The 24253-nt window shown below is 39.0% G+C and overlaps 1 protein-coding gene across 1 annotated transcript in view; it reads left to right on the forward strand.

Annotated features, from left to right (window-relative positions):
- The window catches only part of LOC128641918 (uncharacterized), a 448428-nt gene that overhangs the window by 171556 nt on the left and 252619 nt on the right, over window positions 1-24253 (forward strand). Inside the window, exon 7 of the mRNA XM_053694507.1 lies at window positions 5020-5226. Within this exon, the coding sequence (XP_053550482.1) occupies window positions 5020-5226 (207 nt within the window). The remainder of the gene's footprint in view (window positions 1-5019; window positions 5227-24253) is intronic.

Genomic DNA, 24253 nt, shown 5'->3' on the forward strand with positions numbered 1-24253 from the left:
TTACTATGTGTATATACATATATATTTATGTGTTACTATGTGTATATACATATATATTTATGTGTTAGTATGTGTATATATATATATATATATTTATGTGTTATTATGTGTATATACATATATATTTATGTGTTAATATGTGTATATACATATATAATTATGTGTTACTATGTGTATATACATATATATTTATGTGTTAGTATGTGTATATACATATATATTTATGTGTTACTATGTGTATATACATATATAGTTATGTGTTATTATGTGTATATACATATATATTTATGTGTTAGTATGTGTATATACATATATATTTATGTGTTAGTATGTGTATATACATATATATTTATGTGTTATTATGTGTATATACATATATATTTATGTGTTACTATGTGTATATACATATATATTTATGTGTTAGTATGTGTATATACATATATATTTATATGTTATTATGTGTATATACATATATATTTATGTGTTACTATGTGTATATACATATATATTTATGTGTTACTATGTGTATATACATATATATATTTATGTGTTAGTATGTGTATATACATATATATATTGTTGTGTTAATGTGTGTATATACATATATATATTGTTGTGTTAATGTGTGTATATACATATATATTGTTGTGTTAATGTGTGTATATACATATATATATTGTTGTGTTAATGTGTGTATATACATATATATATTGTTGTGTTAATGTGTGTATATACATATATATTGTTGTGTTAATGTGTGTATATACATATATATTGTTGTGTTAATGTGTGTATATACATATATATTGTTGTGTTAATGTGTGTATATACATATATATTGTTGTGTTAATGTGTGTATATACATATATATTGTTGTGTTAATGTGTGTATATACATATATATTGTTGTGTTAATGTGTGTATATACATATATATTGTTGTGTTAATGTGTGTATATACATATATATTGTTGTGTTAATGTGTGTATATACATATTAACACGTACATATATATGTATATCAGCATATACATACATATTTACTGAGAACACACAGTTCACATTGACCAAAATGCAAAGGCACTTTTCAGTGCTGTTTTTTCTCTAACACCCCACACTATCCAACTTTAACCTCAAGCTAATTCCTAGTGCAGTAATTTTATTAAAAAATAAAGATGCTGCCATCTTTATGTTTTAATAAACTACACTAGACTGTATTTTGGGGGCATTTGGGGCAGATTATTAACCTGAGATCCGATCTCTGGTTAATTTTATCATTGCCAATTGCTACCACAAGCTTTTTTTGTGTGGTTAGGGGGTAATGAAAGGTAAGGTTTAGGAGCTGAAAGGGCTGCAGGACATTTAATTTGTTTATAATAAATTCCATTACAAAAACATTTTATTAACAAATCATGTCTGAATTGAATGAAGTGCTTAATAAAATTAGGATAAACTGAATATCTTAAAATATTCAGGTTTAAAGATTCCTCTGAGAAAAAGTTTCTTATGTGCAATGTCTTTTGGTTAGTGTATTCTTATTTAGGTAGAGTAGGTGACATGTCTATATTTTACCAGCAAGGATAGCAATATTATGATTAGGACTGGCCTAGACCACTGTTTTTTAAATCATTCCTCAGGTCTCCCTAACAGGCCATATTTTCAGGATTTCCTTGGGAAAGAGCAGGTTAATAACCATCGTTACGAGTTTTGCGTTAGAGACTATGCGGTGCTAACGAGCAGTTTTGTCTCACCGCTCACTTACCTGCAGCGCTGATATTACGAGTTTTTACAAACCCGTCGTTAAAAGACAAGAATTGAGCATTGAGCAAAATTTTGCTCATTACCGCACTCCAATACCAGTGCTGGTTAAATCAACGGTGAGCTGGTCGTTCGTGCTTGTGCACGATTTCCCCATAGAAATCAACGGGGAGAGCCGGCTGACAAAAAGTCTAACACCTGCAAAAAAGCAACGTAAAGCTCCCTAACGCAGCCCCATTGATTCCTATGGGGAAATAAAATTTATGTTTACACCTAACACCCTAACATGAACCCCAAGTCTAAACACCCCTAATCTTACACTTATTAACCCCTAATCTGCCGCCCCCGACATTGCCAACACCTGCATTATATTTATTAACCCCTAATCTGCCGCTCCGGACACCGCCGCCACCTACATTATACTTATGAACCCCTAATCTGCTGCTCCCAACATCGCCGCCACCTACATTATATTTATTAACCCCTAATCTGCCGCCCCCAATGTCGCCGTCACCTACCTACACTTATTAACCCCTAATCTTCCGCCCCAACGTTGCCACTTCTATAATAAACATATTAACCCTCAAACCACCGCACTCCCGCCTCACAAACATTAGTTAAATATTATTAACTCCTAATCTGCCGTCCCTTAGATCCCCGCCACCTACCTACATTTATTAACCCCTAATCTGCCGTCCCCAACGTCGCCGCCACTATACTAAATGTATTAACCCCCTAAATCTAAGTCTAACCCTAACCCTAACACCCCCTAACAAATATAATTACAATAAATCTAAATAAAATTACTATAATTAACTACATTATTCCTATTTAAAACTAAATACTTACCTATAAAATAAACCCTAAGCTAGCTACAATATAACTAATAGTTACATTGTAGCTATCTTAGGGTTTATTTTTATTTTACAGGCAAGTTTGTATTTATTTTAACTAGGTAGAATAGTTACTAAATAATTATTAACTATTTAATAACTACCTAGCTAAAATAAATACAAAAGTACCTGTAAAATAAAACCTAACCTAAGCTACAATAACACCTAACACTACACTATAATTAAATAAATTAACTACATTAAATACAATTACCTAAATTAAAATAAATTAGCTAAAGTACAAAAAACCCCACTAAATTACAGAAAATAATAAACAAATTACAGATATTTAAACTAATTACACCTAATCTAATAACCCTCTCAAAATAAAAAAAGCCCCCCCTAAAATAAAAAAAACCCTAGCCTAAACTAAACTACCAATAGCCCTTAAAAGGGCCTTTTGCAGGGCATTGCCCCAAAGTAATCAGCTCTTTTTCCTGGAAAAAATCAGCTCTTTTAAGGGCTATTGGTAGTTTAGTTTAGGCTAGGGGTTTTTTTTATTTTGGGGGTCTTTTTTTTATTTTGATAGGGCTATTAGATTAGGTGTAATTAGTTTAAATATCTGTAATTTGTTTATTATTTTCTGTAATTTAGTGTTTTTTTTTTTTGCTAATTTAATTTATTTAATTGTATTCAATGTAGTTAATTTATTTAATTATAGTGTAGTGTTAGGTGTTATTGTAACTTAGGTTAGGTTTTATTTTACAGACACTTTTGTATTTATTTTAGCTAGGTAGTTATTAAATAGTTAATAACCATTTACTAACTAGTCTACCTAGTTAAAATAAATACAAACTTACCTGTAAAATAAAAATAAACCCTAAGCTAGATACAATGTAACTATTAGTTATATTGTAGCTATCTTAGGGTTTATTTTATAGGTAAGTATTTAGTTTTAAATAGGAATAATGTATAAATGTGTTTATAGGTAAGTATTTAGTTTTAAATAGGAATAATTTAGTTAATGATAGTAATTTTATTTAGATTTATTGTAATTATATTTAAGTTAGGGGGTGTTAGGGTTAGACTTAGGTTTGAGGGTTAATAAATTTAGTATAGTGGCTGCGATGTTGGGGGCGGCAGATTAGGGGTTAATAAGTGTAGGTAGGTGGCGGCAATGTTAGGGACGGCAGATTAGGGGTTAATAATATTTAACTAATGTTTGCGAGGCAGGAGTGTTGGGGTTTAGGGGTTAATATGTTTATTATAGTGGCAGAGATGTTGGGGATGGCAGGTTAGGGGTTATTAAGTGTAGGTAGGTTGCGTCGACATTGGGGGCGGCAGATTAGGGGTTAATAAATATAATGTAGGTGTCGGCGATGTTGGGGGCAGCAGATTAGGGGTTCATAAATATAATGTAGGTGGTGGCGGTGTCCGGAGCGGCAGATTAGGGGTTAATAATTTTATTATAGTGTTTGCGATGCGGGAGGGCCTCGGTTTAGGGGTTAATAGGTAGTTTATGGGTGTTAGTGTACTTTGTAGCACTTTAGTTATGAGTTTTATGTTACAGCGTTATACCATAAAACTCTTAACTACTGACTTTTAAATGCGGTAGGACTCTTGACGGGGTAGGGTGTACCGCTCACTTTTTGGCCTCCCAGGACAGACTCGTAATACTGGCGCTATGGAAGTCCCATAGAAAAAAGACTTTACGAAGTCTACGTAAGTCGTTTTGCGGTAAGGCCAAAGAAGTGTTAGGACCTCAACGCTGCTTTTTTACCCTAACGCACAACTCGTAATCTACCCGCATGTTTACTAATCATCTGATTATTTCACCTGTTCTACAGATATCCTGGAAGTCTGGCCTGTTAGGAAGGTCTGAGGACAGGTTTGTAAACCAACTACTAAGGGAATATAAGCGCTATGGAATTTGGCAGCGCTATACAAATAAATGATAATAATAATAATACTTGGAATGATAGTGACAGTGAAAATATCAGTAACGTTACTTAAATGGTGTAGAGAAGGCTTCCACTAAGCCAGTATTTTACCAGCAAGAACAGTGTGTAAAGGTTCAGAGCAATGCAGATAATAAAGGGAAATAAATGCTTGGATATAGTGCAACTGTTTCTAAGTGCAATAGAATCTAAATGTAAAAAAATAATTGTTTAAAACCAGTCCTATTGGCTTTAGTTTCTGAGTTTTGTGTTGTATAATTAAATACACTAATATATGCTTATTAGGATAACTGATATTTTTACCCATAAAGGTGACAACCCTAAAACTAATTAAATATTTAGGGAGCAACCTAAGGAGCAAAGCTATCTAACAAACACTCATCATTTGCAATTAACAAGATTTAGACTAATCAGGTTAGCAATTATTTTTCTTTTGTCTGAATTTACTAAACTTCATATTGTGTTCTTTGCAGCGAGAGAGAAACTTATTTTAGTTATTGAAAACTTAGAAGACAGCGGCTCTGAAGAGTGGTATCGGCAACTATATCTTCTGAATTATCAAGGGAAGATCATTCACTTTAGCAAATCAGAGAAGGACAGAAACTGTGAAGAATATCTAAAGGCGCTTTATCAGGCGAAAGATAAAAAAGAGAGCTTGCAAAAATGGATAAAGACCAAAGGTAATGTCACTAAACTATATATATTTAAAAACCATAATAGACTTAAAAACTTGTACTATTCATTCCTAACTGAGCTCCTTTTCTTGTTCAGTCCTGCTTTTCTAACTTATAATGTCATAGTATACTTTCAAGGTCACATTTATACATCTCAATATTCGTGGCTCGGTATCCGGGACTCAGAAGGTTGAGAGGGGCCCATCACAATTGTGTGGGTGGAGCCCCATTGGGAGAGTGTATAGTTGGTGGGATAGTAGAAGTGTGTAGGCAGTCAGTGGGTGTGGAGCTGGCTGGTTCCTATTGGCATGTCACAGTGGTCTATAGGTGGGGCTATAGGAAATCCATTAAATAGGAACACGTGGCTATCTCAGAGGGACAGCATAACAGACCTTAGAATGAGGGACTGTCCCACCTCAGACTGGGATAGTTGGGAGGTTTGCATATTTAGATGCTTGCCATGATGGAGCTTTAACCTTTTTACCTTGGATATTTGTAATATGTATCAATAAAGGACTTAACTAAACACCAAGGCCTCTAGTTATCAACCGCAAATACGTTGGAATTCCGCAGCGTATTTGTGGCGAGGCTGATTCGCCGTAGTTATCAAGCCCTACAGACCGGCAAAAGTAGAATCTAGTGACGTAAGCTACGATCCGCCGGACTCAGTCCGACACAGATCGATTCTTACATCACTCCAGATGTGCCGAACGCAAGTTCGGCACAATCTGACTACTTTTGCTAGTTATCAAAGAACTAGCAGGTACGCTCGGCAGTTTTCCGGCCCAGTGTACCTGGTTTTCTATCCGCCACCCTGGAGGTGGCGGATCCCACAGGAATCAATGGGAATCTGACCATAGCGAAAGCTCATGTTCGCTGCTGCCCGATATCCCATTGATTCCTGTGGGAAGTGTCTACACCTAACACCCTAACATGTACCCCAAGTCTAAACACCCCTAATCTGCCCCCCTACACCGCCGCCACCTACATTAAAAATGTTAACCCCTAAACCGCCGTTCCCGAACCCCACCGCAACTATAATAAATATGTTAACCCCTAAACCGCCGCTCCCAGCCCCCGCCGCCACCTACATAATACCTATTAACCCCTAATCTGCCCCCTATACCGCCGCCACCTATATTAAATGTATTAACCCCTATCCTGCCCCCCCTACACTGCTGCCACTATAATAAAATTATTAACCCCTAAATCTAAGTCTAACACTAACCCTAACATACCCCTAACTTAAATATTAATTAAATAAATCTAAATAAAAATTACTATTATTAACTAAATTATTCCTATTTAAAACTAAATACTTACCTATAAAATAAACCCAAAGATTAGTTACATTAGTTTAGATTAGTCACAAAGACCGCTGCTCCATAACCTGTCCGCCTGCTCTGATGAGGCGTACAGGAATCGCCGGAAATCAACCCGATCGAGTACGATCGGGTTGATTGACACCCCCTGCTGGCGGCCGATTGGCCGTGAGTCTGCAGGGGGCAGCGTTGCACCAGCAGCTCTTGTGAGCTGCTGGTGCAATGCTGAATACGGCGAGCGTATTGCTCGCCGTATTCAGCGATGTCTTGCGGACCTGATCCGCAGTGTCACTGTGTGTTTTAAGCCCCATCTCTATATTGTTGATGTGCTCATAGCATCTTCTTTTTATTTTTATTTTAGTCCTGCCTACACAGATACACCCACAATTACACGTAAGGCTATATACTACATATATTGATTGACAAGTGCCTCTTGATGTAATGGGTATTGATATAGTATGATCCAAATTTGATATATATCCTTCTGGATATATACCCAAACTCTGGAAGACTGCAAGAGTAGTGCCTATCCATAAAAGTGGGGAGATAACCTTGGTTTCTAACTATCGCCCAATATCATTGCTCCCAGTATTGTCAAAAATCTTAGAAAAATGCGTCCATACGCAATTATGTGAATATTACCAACAATCTAACTATCTGACCCCTGTTCAATCAGGTTTTCGTACAAATCACTCCACTACAACTGCCCTCCTAAAAGTTTGCAACGATATCCAAACTGGAATGGAACAAGGAGACCTAACTGGAGCTATTTTCCTTGATTTTGCAAAGGCCTTTGATACAGTAGACCACGACATACTACTGCTCAAACTAAAAATCTCAGGTATTGGTGATCGTCCGCTAACCTGGTTTCGATCATATGTATCGGATCGATCACAATATGTCTCCATTTCTGACAGCGACTCCCTCCCTCTCCCAGTCACGTGTGGTGTTCCCCAAGGTTCCATTCTCGGCCCCCTGCTATTCACATTGTTTATAAATGATCTGCCTAATGTCTGCAAATCCTCAACTGTACACATGTATGCAGATGACACGGTAATCTATGCAAACAATTCCGATCTACCGCAGCTTGAAGCAGTACTCCAAGACCAGTTCACAGAGGTAGAAAAGTGGATCTCAAAAAACAAACTCATTCTAAACACTGACAAAACTGTCACAATGATCTTTGGAACAGGACCTAAACTACACAAACTACAAAATCCCCATCTATGCATCAAAACAAAATCAAATTGCACACTGACCGCAGTCCACTCTTTTAAATACTTGGGTATGTTGTTAGACCCCAATCTATCTTTTGGCCTCCATATAGAAAAACTGGCATCTAAACTTTATCCAAAAATAGGTGCCCTGTACAGAAACAAATCCTGCCTCAGCCCTACTGTAAAGGAAAAGATTGTACAGCAAATGCTGATGCCAGTCGTGGATTATGGGGATGTAGTATATGCCCCAGCACCGCAAACTCACCTTAATAAACTTAACACGTTGTATAACTCGTTCTGCCGCTTTGTGCTACAATGTAACTACAGGACCCACCATTGTGACATGCTAAAAGAACTAAACTGGCTATCACTGGAATCCAGACGTACCCTCCATCTTTCCTGCCTAGTGTTTAAAAGCTTTTCTGGGAAGCTCCCACCCTACCTGAGCAGAATGCTCTCCCCGGCTATTCCCACCTCCTATAACCTCCGATCCAGTACCAGCACATTATTTAGGCTGCCTCAATACAAAAAGAAAGCAGCTCGATCCTCCTTTTCCTACAGAGCACCACAATTATGGAACGACCTCCCTTACACTTTCAAACCTTCCCCATACCTAATATCCTTTAAGAGATCCCTCTCTACATATCTCAAAACAGAATGCACCTGTCATTGTTGATTATATATTTCCTACCTGTTCTATGTTAAAAAATGTTGTGCATATATCATGTATTATTATTGTTTTGTATTTTATTGTACCCATTGTATCAATGCAATGTTTTGTGTACCCAGGACATACTTGAAAACGAGAGAAATCTCAATGTATCTTTCCTGGTAAAATATTTTATAAATAAATAAATATGGAATCCCTATTTTCTATAATGGGACACATACAACAATTCTTACGACCACATTTGAGGGTTCCTGGTTTGCCAGAGACCCACTGGTCGATGGTGCCAGACCTACCCTGTATCCTCACTTTAGATTCTTTAAGTTTAGAGGGAGCTAATAGGTTCTTGAGGTTCATGTTCTTTTTGAACACTATATTAGGTTTATCCTCTATAACTCCCTTTAACAGAGTTAAGAATCCCCTTTAGAATCCCCCAATGTTTGTTTAAGGTCTTTTTAATAATGGTAGGGTAGGGCTTTTTTTATTTTGGGGGGGCTTTTTTATTTTGTTAGGGGGATTAGATTAGGTGTAATTAGTGTAAAAATCTTTTGATTTTTTATTATTTTCTGTAATTTAGTGTTTGTTTTTTTTGGTACTTTAAATAATTTTATTTAATTTTATTTAATTGTAGTTAATTTAGGGATTTAATTTAATTATAGTGTAGTGTTAGGTGTAATTGTAACTTAGGTTAGGTTTTATTTTACAGGTACTTTTGTATTTATTTTAACTAGGTAGTTATTAAATAGTTAATAACTATTTAATAACTAATCTACATAGTTAAAATAAATACAAAGTTGCCTGTAAAATAAAAATAAACCCTAAACTAGCTACAATGTAATTATTAGTTATATTGTAGCTATCTAAGGGTTTATTTTATAGGTAAGTATTTAGTTTTAAATAGGAATAATTTATTTAATGCTAGGAATATTTATTTAGATTTATTTAAATTATATTTAAGTTAGGGGTGTTAGGGTTAGGGTTAGACTTAGGTTTAGGGGATAATAAATTTAATATAGTGGCGGCGGTGTAGGGGGGGCAGATTAGGGGTTAATAAATATAATGTGGGTGGCGGTGGTGTAGGGGGTGCAGATTAGGGGTTAATAAATATAATGTAGGTGGCAGTGGGCTCCGGGAGCGGCGGTTTAGGGGTTAAACACTTTATTTAGTTGCGGTGGGGTCTGTGAGCGGCGGTTTAGGGGTTAATACATTTATTAGAGTTGCAGCGGGGTCTGGGAGCGGCGGTTTAGGGGTTAATAACTTTACTTAGTTGCGGTGGGGTCCGGGAGAGCCGGTATAGGGGTAAAACAGTTTAGTATAGTGTGGGTGTTTGGTGACAGTATACCAATAAAGCTGTGAAAAAGTCGAAGAGCAGCGAGATCGATGACTGTTAGTTAACAACAGTCCGCTGCTCATCGCCCCATATTTGGTGTGCGGCTTTTTGACAGCTTTTTTGATGATTTTGGAGAAGGTATTCAGGTCCGCGGCAGCGATGTTAGGCAAACTTAGACAAGCGTATTGGTGCCGTCGAATGCAGGTAAGTTGACGGCTTAATAAATAGATGCCTATGAATAAATCAGACACTGCTGGTCACAAAGCAGCCTGTCAAGAAGTTTTACCTATTTTGCTATAATGCATGCTAAGAGCTAGATTCCGAGTGGAGCGCTAACACAGACAATCGATAAGGGGTTTATCGCGGGTGTTTGCATTGCGTCGCAAGTAGCGCACATATTACAAATTGAAAGTAAATGGGTTCAGTCAAACGTAATTGAATTTAACCTGCGTCAGGTCAGTGAGGATTCAGAGCTCTGGTTAACTGTTACGATCGAATAAAGAATTGCACAAAAACATAAAAAAAAAATTAAAAGTACATTTACTCTCATAATAACACTTTATATTAAAAATTAATAAACAAAAATATTGCAATCAAAAGTTATAAGGGTTCAAAAATATTTGGTCTCAGGCAAAGGGCTTTAACCTAGAGATATATATGTATGTACAGATGTATTTATGTATTAATGTAATTAATAAAAAGTACATTATTTTCTATGGCCTAGATTTGGAGTTTGGCGGTAGCCGTGAAAACCAGCGTTAGAGGCTCCTAACGCTGGTTTTAGGCTAACTCCGGTATTTGGAGTCACTCAAAATAGGGTCTAACGCTCACTTTTCAGCCGCGACTTTTCCATACCGCAGATCCCCTTACGTAAATTGCGTATCCTATCTTTTCAATGGGATCTTTCTAACTCCGGTATTTAGAGTCGTGGCTGAAGTGAGCGTTAGACATCTAACGACAAAACTCCAGCCGCAGGAAAAAAGTCAGTAGTTAAGAGCTTTTTGGGCTAACGCCGGTTCATAAAGCTCTTAACTACTGTACTCTAAAGTACACTAACACCCATAAACTACCTATGTACCCCTAAACCGAGGTCCCCCCACATCGCCGCCACTCGATTAAATTTTTTTAACCCCTAATCTGCCGACCGCCACCTACGTTATACTTATGTACCCCTGATCTGCTGCCCCTAACACCGCCGACCCCTGTATTATATTTATTAACCCCTAATCTGCCCCCCACAACGTCGCCGCCAGCTACCTACAATAATTAACCCCTAATCTGCCGACCGCAAAGCGCCGCCACCTACATTATAGCTATGTACCCCTAATCTGCTGCCCCTAACACAGCCGACCCCTATATTATATTTATTAACCCCTAATCTGCCCCCCTCAACGTCGCCCCCACCTGCCTACACTTATTAACCCCTAATCTGCCGAGCGGACCGCACCGCTACTATGATAAAGTTATTAACCCCTAATCCGCCTCACTAACCCTATAATAAATAGTATTAACCCCTAATCTGCCCTCCCTAACATCGCCGACACCTAACTTCAATTATTAACCCCTAATCTGCCGACCGGAGCTCACCGCTATTCTAATAAAGGTATTAACCCCTAAAGCTAAGTCTAACCCTAACACTAACACCCCCCCTAAATTAAATATAATTTTAATCTAACGAAATTAATTAACTCTTATTAAATAAAGTATTCCTATTTAAAGCTAAATACTTACCTGTTAAATAAATCCTAATATAGCTACAATATAAATTATAATTACATTGTAGCTATTTTAGGATTAATATTTATTTTACAGGCAACTTTGTAATTATTTTAACCAGGTACAATAGCTATTAAATAGTTAAGAACTATTTAATAGTTACCTAGTTAAAATAATAACAAAATTACCTGTAAAATAAATCCTAACCTAAGTTACAATTAAACCTAACACTATACTATCATTAAATTAATTAAATAAAATACCTACAATTACCTACAATTAAACCTAACACTACACTATCAATAAATAAATTAAATACAATTCCTACAAATAACTACAATGAAATAAACTAACTAAAGTACAAAAAATAAAAAAGAACTAAGTTACAAAAAATAAAAAAAATATTTACAAACATAAGAAAAATATTACAACAATTTTAAACTAATTACACCTACTCTAAGCCCCCTAATAAAATAACAAAGACCCCCAAAATAACAAAATGCCCTACCCTATTCTAAATTACTACATTTCAAAGCTCTTTTACCTTACCAGCCCTGAACAGGGCCCTTTGCGGGGCATGCCCCAAGAAATTCAGCTCTTTTGCCTGTAAAAAAAAACATACAATACCCCCCCCCAACATTACAACCCACCACCCACATACCCCTAATCTAACCCAAACCCCCCTTAAATAAACCTAACACTAAGCCCCTGAAGATCTTCCTACCTTGTCTTCACCCTACCAGGTTCACCGATCCATCCTGAAGAGCTCCTCCGATGTCCTGATCCAAGCCCAAGCGGGGGGCTGAAGAGGTCCATGATCCGGCTGAAGTCATCATCCAAGCGGGAGCTGAAGAGGTCCATGATCCGGCTGAAGTCTTCATCCAAGCGGGGCAGAAGAGGTCTTCCATCCGATTGAAGTCTTCATCCAAGCGGGATCTTCTATTGTCATCCATCCGGAGCGGAGCGGCAGGATCCTGAAGACCTCCGACGCGGAACATCCATCCTGGCCGACGACTGAATGACGAATGACGGTTCCTTTAAATGACGTCATCCAAGAAGGCGTCCCTCGAATTCCGATTGGCTGATAGGATTCTATCAGCCAATCGGAATTCGAGGGACGCCATCTTGGATGACGTCATTTAAAGGAACCGTCATTCGTCGTTCAGTCGTCGGCCAGGATGGATGTTCCGCGTTGGAGGTCTTCAGGATCCTGCCGCTCCGCTCCGGATGGATGACAATAGAAGATCCCGCTTGGATGAAGACTTCAATCGGATGGAAGACCTCTTCTGCCCCGCTTGGATGAAGACTTCAGCCGGATCATGGACCTCTTCAGCTCCCGCTTGGGCTTGGATCAGGACATCGGAGGAGCTCTTCAGGACGGATCGGTGAACCTGGTAGGGTGAAGACAAGGTAGGAAGATCTTCAGGGGCTTAGTGTTAGGTTTATTTAAGGGGGGTTTGGGTTAGATTAGGGGTATGTGGGTGGTGGGTTGTAATGTTGGGGGGGGGTATTGTATGTTTTTTTTTACAGGCAAAAGAGCTGAATTTCTTGGGGCATGCCCCGCAAAGGGCCCTGTTCAGGGCTGGTAAGGTAAAAGAGCTTTGAAATGTAGTAATTTAGAATAGGGTAGGGCATTTTGTTATTTTGGGGGTCTTTGTTATTTTATTAGGGGGCTTAGAGTAGGTGTAATTAGTTTAAAATTGTTGTAATATTTTTCTTATGTTTGTAAATATTTTTTTATTTTTTGTAACTTAGTTCTTTTTTATTTTTTGTACTTTAGTTAGTTTATTTCATTGTAGTTATTTGCAGGAATTGTATTTAATTTATTTATTGATAGTGTAGTGTTAGGTTTAATTGTAGGTAATTGTAGGTATTTTATTTATTAATTTAATGATAGTATAGTGTTAGGTTTAATTGTAACTTAGGTTAGGATTTATTTTACAGGTAATTTTGTTATTATTTTAACTAGGTAACTATTAAATAGTTCTTAACTATTTAATAGCTATTGTACCTGGTTAAAATAATTACAAAGTTGCCTGTAAAATAAATATTAATCCTAAAATAGCTACAATGTAATTATAATTTATATTGTAGCTATATTAGGATTTATTTTACAGGTAAGAATTTAGCTTTAAATAGGAATAATTTATTTAATAAGAGTTAATTAATTTCGTTAGATTAAAATTATATTTAACTTAGGGGGGTGTTAGTGTTAGGGTTAGACTTAGCTTTAGGGGTTAATACATTTATTATAGTAGCGGTGAGCTCCGGTCGGCAGATTAGGGGTTAATAATTGAAGTTAGGTGTCGGCGATGTTAGGGAGGGCAGATTAGGGGTTAATACTATTTATTATAGGGTTAGTGAGGCGGATTAGGGGTTAATAACTTTATTATAGTAGCGCTCAGGTCCGCTCGGCAGATTAGGGGTTAATAAGTGTAGGCAGGTGGAGGCGACGTTGTGGGGGTCAGATTAGGGGTTAATAAATATAATATAGGGGTCGGCGGTGTTAGGGGCAGCAGATTAGGGGTACATAGGGATAATGTAAGTAGCGGCGGTTTACGGAGCGGCAGATTAGGGGTTAATAATAATATGCAGGGGTCAGCGATAGCAGGGGCGGCAGAATAGGGGTTAATAAGTGTAAGGTTAGGGGTGTTTAGACTCGGGGTACATGTTAGAGTGTTAGGTGCAGACGTAGGAAGTGTTTCCCCATAGCAAACAATGGGGCTGCGTTAGGAGCTGAACGCGGCTTTTTTGCAGGTGTTAGGTTTTTTTTCAGCTCAAACAGCCCCATTGTTTCCAATAGGGGAATCGTGCACGAGCACGTTTTTGAATCTGGCCGCGTCCGTAAGCAACTCTGGTATCGAGAGTTGAAGCTGCGTTAAAAATGCTCTACGCTCCTTTTTTGGAGCCTAACGCAGCCTTTTTGTGGACTCTCAGTACCAGAGTTATTTTTATGGTGCGGCCAGAAAAAAGCCGGCGTTAGCTACGCGGGTCTTTACCGACAAAACTCCAAATCTAGGCCTATGTTTTGCACCTAGTGTTTCGTGATGTAAATCTTAACAAAATCGGGTTAGCACATATGAAAACGTAGTATTACTGAACCATTGCATATAAAATATTAAAATAAATTAATAAAAATTATCAAACAATATTAAACATACTGTAAAATGTATAGATATAGTGGGGCCGATTTATTAAGGGCCGAATGAACCTGAATGTACCTTTTTCCGCGCGAGCTTCCAGGCTCTCCAGAAACAGAAGTTAAGAAGCAGCGATCTTAAGACCGCTGCTCCTTTACTCATACGCCTTTTCTGAGGCGGCAGACATCAATCTGCCCGAACATATACTAGCGGAATCTACAGGGGGTGGCAATCTGCAGGGGGCGGCATTGCACAAGCAGTTCACCAGAACTGAATGAATCTGTGAAAAGAGATCACATACAGAGGGCGGCTCCTAGTGTAATACTGCGGTGATAAATAGAAGCGTGTGTCTTGTGATATACTTTCAAAAATGGCAGCACCCAATGTGCTAAATGGCGCAGGCTGGGAACGCTAAAGGGATTCTCTTAAGATATTCTTAATATCTTAAGAGAATCCCTTTATAGTTCCTCCTAGTTTTCTATATTAATATTCCCATTAGGGCTCCCCATTATACCTCTTATTACACTCCTTATATAACACATTTCCTTTAAATGTATATTACCACTAATAGTGCGTTATTTTCTAGTACACAAGTTCACTAGTTTGGCCTAGATTAGCCGTTGATCCCTAGCAATACAGTACATATAGGATATTGGCCATTATATATACAATATACACACTAGCACATCTCGTGAAACATCACCTCTGTTCTTGGTTTGATTTCCTGGAACAGATCCCTGTACCACTGGACACTTTTCTCTAACCTTGAATCATTTAGCTGGGACACTGAGAGTTCCCAGCCTGCATCACTTAGCACATTGTGTGCTGCTTTGCTTGTGGGTACAACTGCAACACAAGTCACACACGTTTCTTTGTACTATTACAGTAATACACTAGGAGGCACCCTTTGTATGTGTTATTCTTTTGTAGACACAGCTGTCTGATCTATCCCGCTTGGCACAGACTCCTGGACCACTGTGCCTTATTCTCTACACCTGGGACCAGTTAGTTGAGGCACTGATAATTCTGAGACTGCAACATTTAGCACATTGGGTGCTGCCATTTTTGTGAGTATATCACAAGACACACACACTTCTATTTATCACTGCAGTATTATACTAGTAGGTGCCCTCTGTATGTGATCTCTTTTCACAGATTCATTCCTTTTGTATCATTGTTTACCCTTGAGAGGAGCAGCCGTGACGTTCATCATCGATTGCACCACCTGGGAATATACCAACCACATTAAAGCCACATCTGACACTGGTCAATTTGCTGGTTACCCATTTGGCCTTAGATAAGAACTTTGTTGGTGTCCCTATCTGAGACACTAATATTGTGCCTCTTTCTTTCTTTTTTATTATTGAGTGTTAACTATATATACCTTATCCTCATATATTCTTGTACACTTTGATATTATTGTATCTAATTTTTATTATCAACTTTGTTTTGTACTATTGCACACCCTAGAGTTGGACACGCTAGTGTTACCAGCAGTTTGGTAGTTCACCAGAACTGTTTGTGCAATGCTAAATGCCGATAGTGTATGCGTATTCAGCAGTCTGGCGGACATGATCGGCTACAGCGGATCATGTCCGTCCGAAAAATAATAAATAGGCCCCATTACATGGATTATTTAGAATATTTTACAATATGTTTAATAATTTAAAATAATTTGTAATAATTTATTTAAATATTTTATAATAGTCCTAAAGCTCATTCACACAGGCCATTTTTTGCAGTACAGCAGTCCCACCCCTTTTCCGCTCTCGCCCCCTCTCTTTTGCGCTCTCTCTCGCTCCACCTCTCTTTTGCTCTCTCTCTCTCCCCCCTCTCTTTTGCTCTCTCTCTCCCCCTCTCTTTTGCTCTTTCTCCCCCTCTCTTTTGTGCTCTCTCCCCCTTTCTTTTGCGCTCTCTCCCCCTCTCTTTTGCGCTCTTTCTCACTCCACCTCTATTTTGCTCTCTCTCTCCCCCCTCTCTTTTGCTCTCTCTCTCCCCCTCTCTTTTGCTTTCTCTCCCCCCCTCTGTTTTGCTCTCTCTCCCCCTCTCTTTTGTGCTCTCTCCCACTTTCTTTTGTGCTCTCTCCCCCTCTCTTTTGTGCTCTCTCTTGCTCCCCCTCTCTTTTACGCTCTCTCTCTCCCCCTCTCTTTTGTGTTCTCTCTCCCCCTCTCTTTTGCATTCTCTCCCCCCCTCTCTTTTGCTCTCTCTCCCCCTCTCTTTTGCGCTCTCTCGCTCCACCTCTCTTTTGCGCTCTCTCTCCCCCTTTCTTTTATGCTCTCTCTCTCCCCCTCTCTTTTGCGCTCTCTCTCCCCCCTCTCTTTTGCTCTGTCTCTCTCTCTTTTTTTTTTTGCTCTCTCTCTCCATCCCTCTCTTTTGCTCTTTCTCTCCATCCCTCACTTTTGCTCTCTCTCCCCGCTCTCTTTTGCTCTCTCTCTCCCCCCTCTCTTTTGCTCTGTCTCTCTCCCCTCTCTTTTGCTCTGTCTCTCTCCCTTCTCTTTTGCTCTCTCTCTCCCCCCTCTCTCCCCCCTCTCTTTTGCTCTGTCTCTCTCCCCTCTCTTTTGCTCTCTCTCTCCCCCTCTCTATTGCTCTCTCTCCCCCCTCTTTTTTCTCTCTCTCCCCCTCTCTTTTTCTCTCTCTTCTCTCTCTCTTTTTCTCTCTCTTCCCTCTATTCTGCTCTTTCCCCTCTCTTTTGCTCTTTCCCCTCTTTTTTGCTCTCCCCCTCTCTTCTGCACTTTTACCTTCTCTTTAGCTCTTTCCTATCTCTTTTTGTCTCTCCCCCTCTCTTTCTATTTCTCTTCCCTCTTTGTCGCGCCGACCGCACCCGGTCACGTCCCCCCGCACCCGGTCACGTCCCCCGCACATGCCCAACCACGCCCCGACCATGCCCAGTCACGCCCACATCCCCGCCCGGCCATGCCCACTTTTCACGCAAACAGCATGTCAGGTAAGGCCAGGTGTGTTTGTCCTCATGCTGTTTCTACTGCGCATGACAGCTTCGGACAAACACGCTTGGCCTTTTATATAATAGGATGTACTATTTCAATAACGCGCCTTAAGAATACTAAGTTTTCATGTGCGCTAACCCGACCACGTTAAGATATAAATTGCATAATTTTTATTCCTACGTTCTTCAAATAGAAAATAATGTGCTTTTATTTATTCACATTAATACACCTGTACACAAATATAAACATATATAAATATATACATATATATATTATAAAATAGGTAACAGCAGAAAAGTGAATGTGCCGCAATAAGGAACATTCAAAGACCAGATAACAGCACACTAACTGTAATATAAAAAAATCATCACAAGGACATAGTATGGTAAATGCAATAAAATATTTATCTCATCATTAATACATTTTAAATAATGACATACAAGACAAACACATGGGCCCCTCACAATCACCGAGATTACGAGTTTTGCGTTAACAGGGGTGCATTGCTAACGCTCAGTTTTTTCTCACCGCTCACTTAAGACAGCGCTGGTATTACAGTTTTTTTTCAACCCGGCGTTAGCCTCAAAAAAGTCAGTGGAAAGCAAAATTTAGCTCCACATCTCACCTCAATACCAGCGCTGCTTATGGTAGCGGTGAGCTGGCAAAATGTGCTCGTGCACGATTTCCCCATAGGAAACAATGGGGCTGAGCCAGCTGAAAAAAAACCTAACACCTGCAAAAAAGCAGCGTTCAGCTCCTAACGCAGCCCCATTGATTCCTAGGGGGAAATACAATTTATGTTTACACCTAACACCCTAACATGAACCCCGAATCTAAACATCCCTAATCTTACACTTATTAACCCCTAATCTGCCGTCCCCGACATCGTCACCACCTATATTATATTATTAACCCCTAATCTGCCGCTCCGGACACCTCCGCCACCTACATTATACTTATGAACCCCTAATCTGCTGCCCCCGACATTTCCAAACCCTACATTATATTTATTAACCCCTAATCTGCCCCCCAATGTCGCTGCAACTGTATTAAATGTATTAACCCCTAATCTGCCGTCGCCAACGTCGCCGCCACTATAATAAAGTTATTAACCCCTAAACCTAAATCTAACCCTAACACACCCCTAATTTAAATATAATTTAAATAAAATAACTACAATTAAATAAATTATTCTTATTTAAAACTAAATACCTATAAAATAAACCCTAACGGCTAGATTTGGAGTTTGGCGGCCAAGGGGGTGCGTTAGCTACGCGGGCTTTTTTCTGGCATTGAGAGTTCAAAAAAATGCTGCGTTAGGCTCCAAAAAAGGAGCGTAGAGCATTTTTACCGCAAATGCAACTCTCGATACCAGAGTTGCTTACGGACGCGGCCAGCCTCAAAAACGTGCTCGTGCACGATTCCCCCATAGTAAACAATGGGGCTGTTTGAGCTGAAAAAAAACCTAACACCTGCAAAAAAGCAGCGTTCAGCTCCTAACGCAGCCCCATTGTTTCCTATGGGGAAACACTTCCTACGTCTGCACCTAACACCCTAACATGTACCCCGAGTCTAAACACCCCTAACCTTACACTTATTAACCCCTAATCTGCTGCCCCCGCTATCGCTGACCCCTGCATATTATTATTAACCCCTAATCTGCTGCTCCGTAAACCGCCGCAACTTACATTATCCCTATGTACCCCTAATCTGCTGCCCCTAACACCGCCGACCCCTATATTATATTTATTAACCCCTAATCTGCCCTCCTCAATGTCGCCGACACCTGGCTACACTGATTAACCCCTAATCTGCCGAGCGGACCGCACCGCTACTATAATAAATGTATTAACCCCTAATCCGCCTCACTAACCCTATAATAAATAGTATTAACCCCTAATCTGCCCTCCCTAACATCGCCGACACCTAACTTCAATTATTAACCCCTAATCTGCCGACCGGAGCTCACCGCTACTATAATAAATGTATTAACCCCTAAAGCTAAGTCTAACCCTAACACTAACACCCCCCTAAGTTAAATATAATTAAAATCTAACGAAATTAATTAACTCTTATTAAATAAATTATTCCTATTTAAAGCTAAATACTTACCTGTAAAATAAATCCTAATATAGCTACAATATAAATTATAATTACATTGTAGCTATTTTAGGATTAATATTTATTTTATAGGCAACTTTGTAATTATTTTAACCAGGTACAATAGCTATTAAATAGTTAAGAACTATTTAATAGTTACCTAGTTAAAATAATAACAAAATTACCTGTAAAATAAATCCTAACCTAAATTACAATTAAACCTAACACTACACTATCAATAAATAAATTAAATACAATTCCTACAAATAACTACAATGAAATAAACTAACTAAAGTACAAAAAATAAAAAAGAACTAAGTTACAAAAAATAAAAAAATATTTACAAACATAAGAAAAATATTACAACAATTTTAAACTAATTACACCTACTCTAAGCCCCCTAATAAAATAACAAAGACCCCCAAAATAAAAAAATGCCCTACCCTATTCTAAATTAATAAAGTTAAAAGCTCTTTTACCTTACCAGCCCTGAACAGGGCCCTTTGCGGGGCATGCCCCAAGAAATTCAGCTCTTTTGCCTGTAAAAAAAAACATACAATACCCCCCCCCAACATTACAACCCACCACCCACATACCCCTAATCTAACCCAAACCCCCCTTAAATAAACCTAACACTAAGCCCCTGAAGATCTTCCTACCTTGTCTTCACCTCACCAGGTATCACCGATCCGTCCTGGCTCCAAAATCTTCATCCAACCCAAGCGGGGGTTGGCGATCCATCATCCGGTGCTGAAGAGGTCCAGAAGAGGCTCCAAAGTCTTCCTCCTATCCGGCAAGAAGAGGACATCCGGACCGGCAAACATCTTCATCCAAGCGGCATCTTCTATCCTCTTCCATCCGGTGCGGAGCGGGTCCATCCTGAAGCAGCCGACGCGGATCCATCCTCTTCTTCCGGCGTCTCCCGACGAATGACGGTTCCTTTAAGGGACGTCATCCAAGATGGCGTCCCTCGAATTCCGATTGGCTGATAGGATTCTATCAGCCAATCGGAATTAAGGTAGGAATATTCTGATTGGCTGATGAAATCAGCCAATCAGAATCAAGTTCAATCCGATTGGCTGATCCAATCAGCCAATCAGATTGAGCTCGCATTCTATTGCCTGTTCCGATCAGCCAATCAGAATATTCCTACCTTAATTCCGATTGGCTGATAGAATCCTATCAGCCAATCGGAATTCGAGGGACGCCATCTTGGATGACGTCCCTTAAAGGAACCGTCATTCGTCGGGAGACGCCGAAAGAAGAGGATGGATCCCCGTCGGCTGCTTCAGGATGGACCCGCTCCGCACCGGATGGAAGAAGATAGAAGATGCCGCTTGGATGAAGATGTTTGCCGGTCCGGATGTCCTCTTCTTGCTGGATAGGAGGAAGACTTTGGAGCCTCTTCTGGACCTTTCAGCACCGGATGCCAGGACGGATCGGTGATACCTGGTGAGGTGAAGACAAGGTAGGAAGATCTTCAGGGGCTTAGTGTTAGGTTTATTTAAGGGGGGTTTGGGTTAGATTAGGGGTATGTGGGTGGTGGGTTGTAATGTTGGGGGGGGGGTATTGTATGTTTTTTTTTACAGGCAAAAGAGCTGAATTTCTTGGGGCATGCCCCGCAAAGGGCCCTGTTCAGGGCTGGTAAGGTAAAAGAGCTTTTAACTTTATTAATTTAGAATAGGGTAGGGCATTTTTTTATTTTGGGGGTCTTTGTTATTTTATTAGGGGGCTTAGAGTAGGTGTAATTATTTTAAAATTGTTGTAATATTTTTCTGATGTTTGTAAATATTTTTTTATTTTTTGTAACTTAGTTCTTTTTTATTTTTTGTACTTTAGTTAGTTTATTTCATTGTAGTTATTTGTAGGAATTGTATTTAATTTATTTATTGATAGTGTAGTGTTAGGTTTTATTGTAGGTAATTGTAGGTATTTTATTTAATTAATTTATTGATAGTGTAGTGTTAGGTTTAATTGTAACTTAGGTTAGGATTTATTTTACAGGTAATTTTGTTATTATTTTAACTAGGTAACTATTAAATAGTTCTTAACTATTTAATAGCTATTGTACCTGGTTAAAATAAATACAAAGTTGCCTGTAAAATAAATATTAATCCTAAAATAGCTACAATGCAATTATAATTTATATTGTAGCTATATTAGGATTTATTTTACAGGTAAGTATTTAGCTTTAAATAGGATTAATTTATTTAATAAGAGTTAATTAATTTCGTTAGATTTAAATTATATTTAATTTAGGGGGGTGTTAGTGTTAGGGTTAGACTTAGCTTTAGGGGTTAATCCATTTATTATAGTAGCGGTGAGCTCCGGTCGGCAGATTAGGGGTTAATAATTGAAGTTGAAAATTTTTTTTAAACTAATTACACCTACTCTAATCCCCCTAATAAAATAAAAAAGCCCCCCCAAAATAATAAAATTGCCTACCCTATACTAAATTACAAATAGCCCTTTAAAGGGCCTTTTGCGGGGCATTGCCCCAAAGTAATCAGCTCTTTTACCTGTAAAAAAAATACAATACCCCCCAACATTAAAACCCACCGCCCACACACCCAACCCTACTCTAAAACCCACCCAATACCCCCTTAAAAAAACCTAACACTAACCCCCTGAAGATCAACCTACCTTGAGGCGCCTTCACCCAGCCGGGCACAAGTGGACCTCCAGAGGGGCATAAGTCTACATCCGATCCAGCCGACGCAGAGCATCCTCTTCCAACGAAGTCCAACCGACGAATGAAGGTTCCTTTAAATGACGTCATCCAAGATTGCGTCCCTTGAATTCCGATTGGCTGATAGGATTCTATCAGCCAATCAGAATTAAGGTAGGAAAAATACTATTGGCTGATGCAATCAGCCAATAAGATTGAGCTTGCATTCTATTGGCTGATTGGAACAGCCAATAGAATGTGAGCTCAATCCTATTGGCTGATTGCATCAGCCAATAGGATTTTCCTACCTTAATTCCGATTGGCTGATAGAATCCTATCAGCCAATCAGAATGACATCATTTAAAGGAACCATCATTCATCGGTTGGACTTCGTTGGAAGAGGATGCTCCGCGTCAGCTGAATTGAAGATGGACCCGCTCCGCTCCGGATGGATGAAGATAGAATATGCCGCCTGAATGAAGACTTCTGGCCATCTGGAGGACCTCTTCTGCCCGGATCGGATGAAGACTTCTGCCCCTCTGGAGGTTCACTTGTGCCCGGCTGGGTGACGACGTCTCAAGGTAGGGTGATCTTCAGGGGGTTAGTGTTAGGTTTTATTAAGGGGGGATTGGGTGGGTTTTAGAGTAGGGTTGGGTGTGTGGGTGGTGGGTTTTAATGTTGGGGGAGTATTGTATTTTTTTTTACAGGTAAAAGAGCTGATTACTTTGGGGCAATGCCCCGCAAAAGGCCCTTTTAAGGGCTATTTGTAATTTAGTATAGGGTAGGGAATTTTATTATTTTGGGGGGCTTTTTTGTTTTATTAGGGGGATTAGAGTAGGTGTAATTAGTTTAAAAAAAATTTAATTATTTTTTTATTTTCTGTAATTTAGTGTTTGTTTTTTTTGTACTTTAGTTTATTTAATTTAATTGTAATTAATTGTAGGTAGTTTAGGTAATTAAATTAATTTAATGATAATGTAGTGTTAGGTGTAATTGTAACTTAGGTTAGGGTTTATTTTACAGGTACTTTTGTATTTATTTAATAAATGTAGGTAGGTGGCGGCGATGTTAGGGGACGGCAGATTAGGGGTTAATAATATTTAACTAGTGTTTGCGAGGTGGGAGTGCAGCGGTTTAGGGGTTAATACATTTATTGAAGTGGCGGCGATGTCCGGTTGGCAGATTAGGGGTTAAAAAACTTTATTATAGTGTTTGCGATGTGGGGGGGCCTCGGTTTAGGGGTTAATAGGTAGTTTATGGGTGTTAGTGTACTTTTTAGCACTTTAGTTAAGAGTTTTATGTTACGACGTTAGCCCATAAAACTCTTAACTACTGACTTTTAAATGCGGTAACAGTCTTGACAGGAGAGGGTGTACCACTCACTTTCTCCAAGACTCGTAATACCGGCGTAATCCCATTGAAAAGATAGGATACGCAATTGACGTAAGGGGATTTGCGGTATGCTCGAGTCGCGGGAAAAAAAGTGAGCAGTACACCTGTTAAAAACCTCTCAACGCTGCTTTTTAAGGCTAATGCAAGACTCGTAATCTCGCCGTTAGTAAGCAACACAAGCCAGCTTGTAACGGTTATTACACCATAGATGTGAATGCCCAGCAAGGATATGCCAAATTAATGGGTTAGTGCTATTTATGCACACAAAAAGGCAGTAAGATGCCTCAATGGAAATCTCTGCTCCGTATATATAAAACAGGAAGTGTTCACATGAGCCAGCAGATACAGCTACAGAGGGATACTAGGCAGACCACCGTTAGCACACAGCTGACTCCACCAGCCGGTATAGAAATACCTATCCCTTCTGCGCAGTCAAGTCCTCCGGTACACAATCACTGACTCTACTTCACAAAGTTTTGAAATAGTTCTGAGTATTTGAAGAAATCCCACAAACAACTGCTGCACACCTACCCGTC

This window comes from Bombina bombina, chromosome 11 (assembly GCF_027579735.1).
Source record: "Bombina bombina isolate aBomBom1 chromosome 11, aBomBom1.pri, whole genome shotgun sequence".
NCBI classification, from domain to species: Eukaryota; Metazoa; Chordata; class Amphibia; order Anura; family Bombinatoridae; genus Bombina; species Bombina bombina.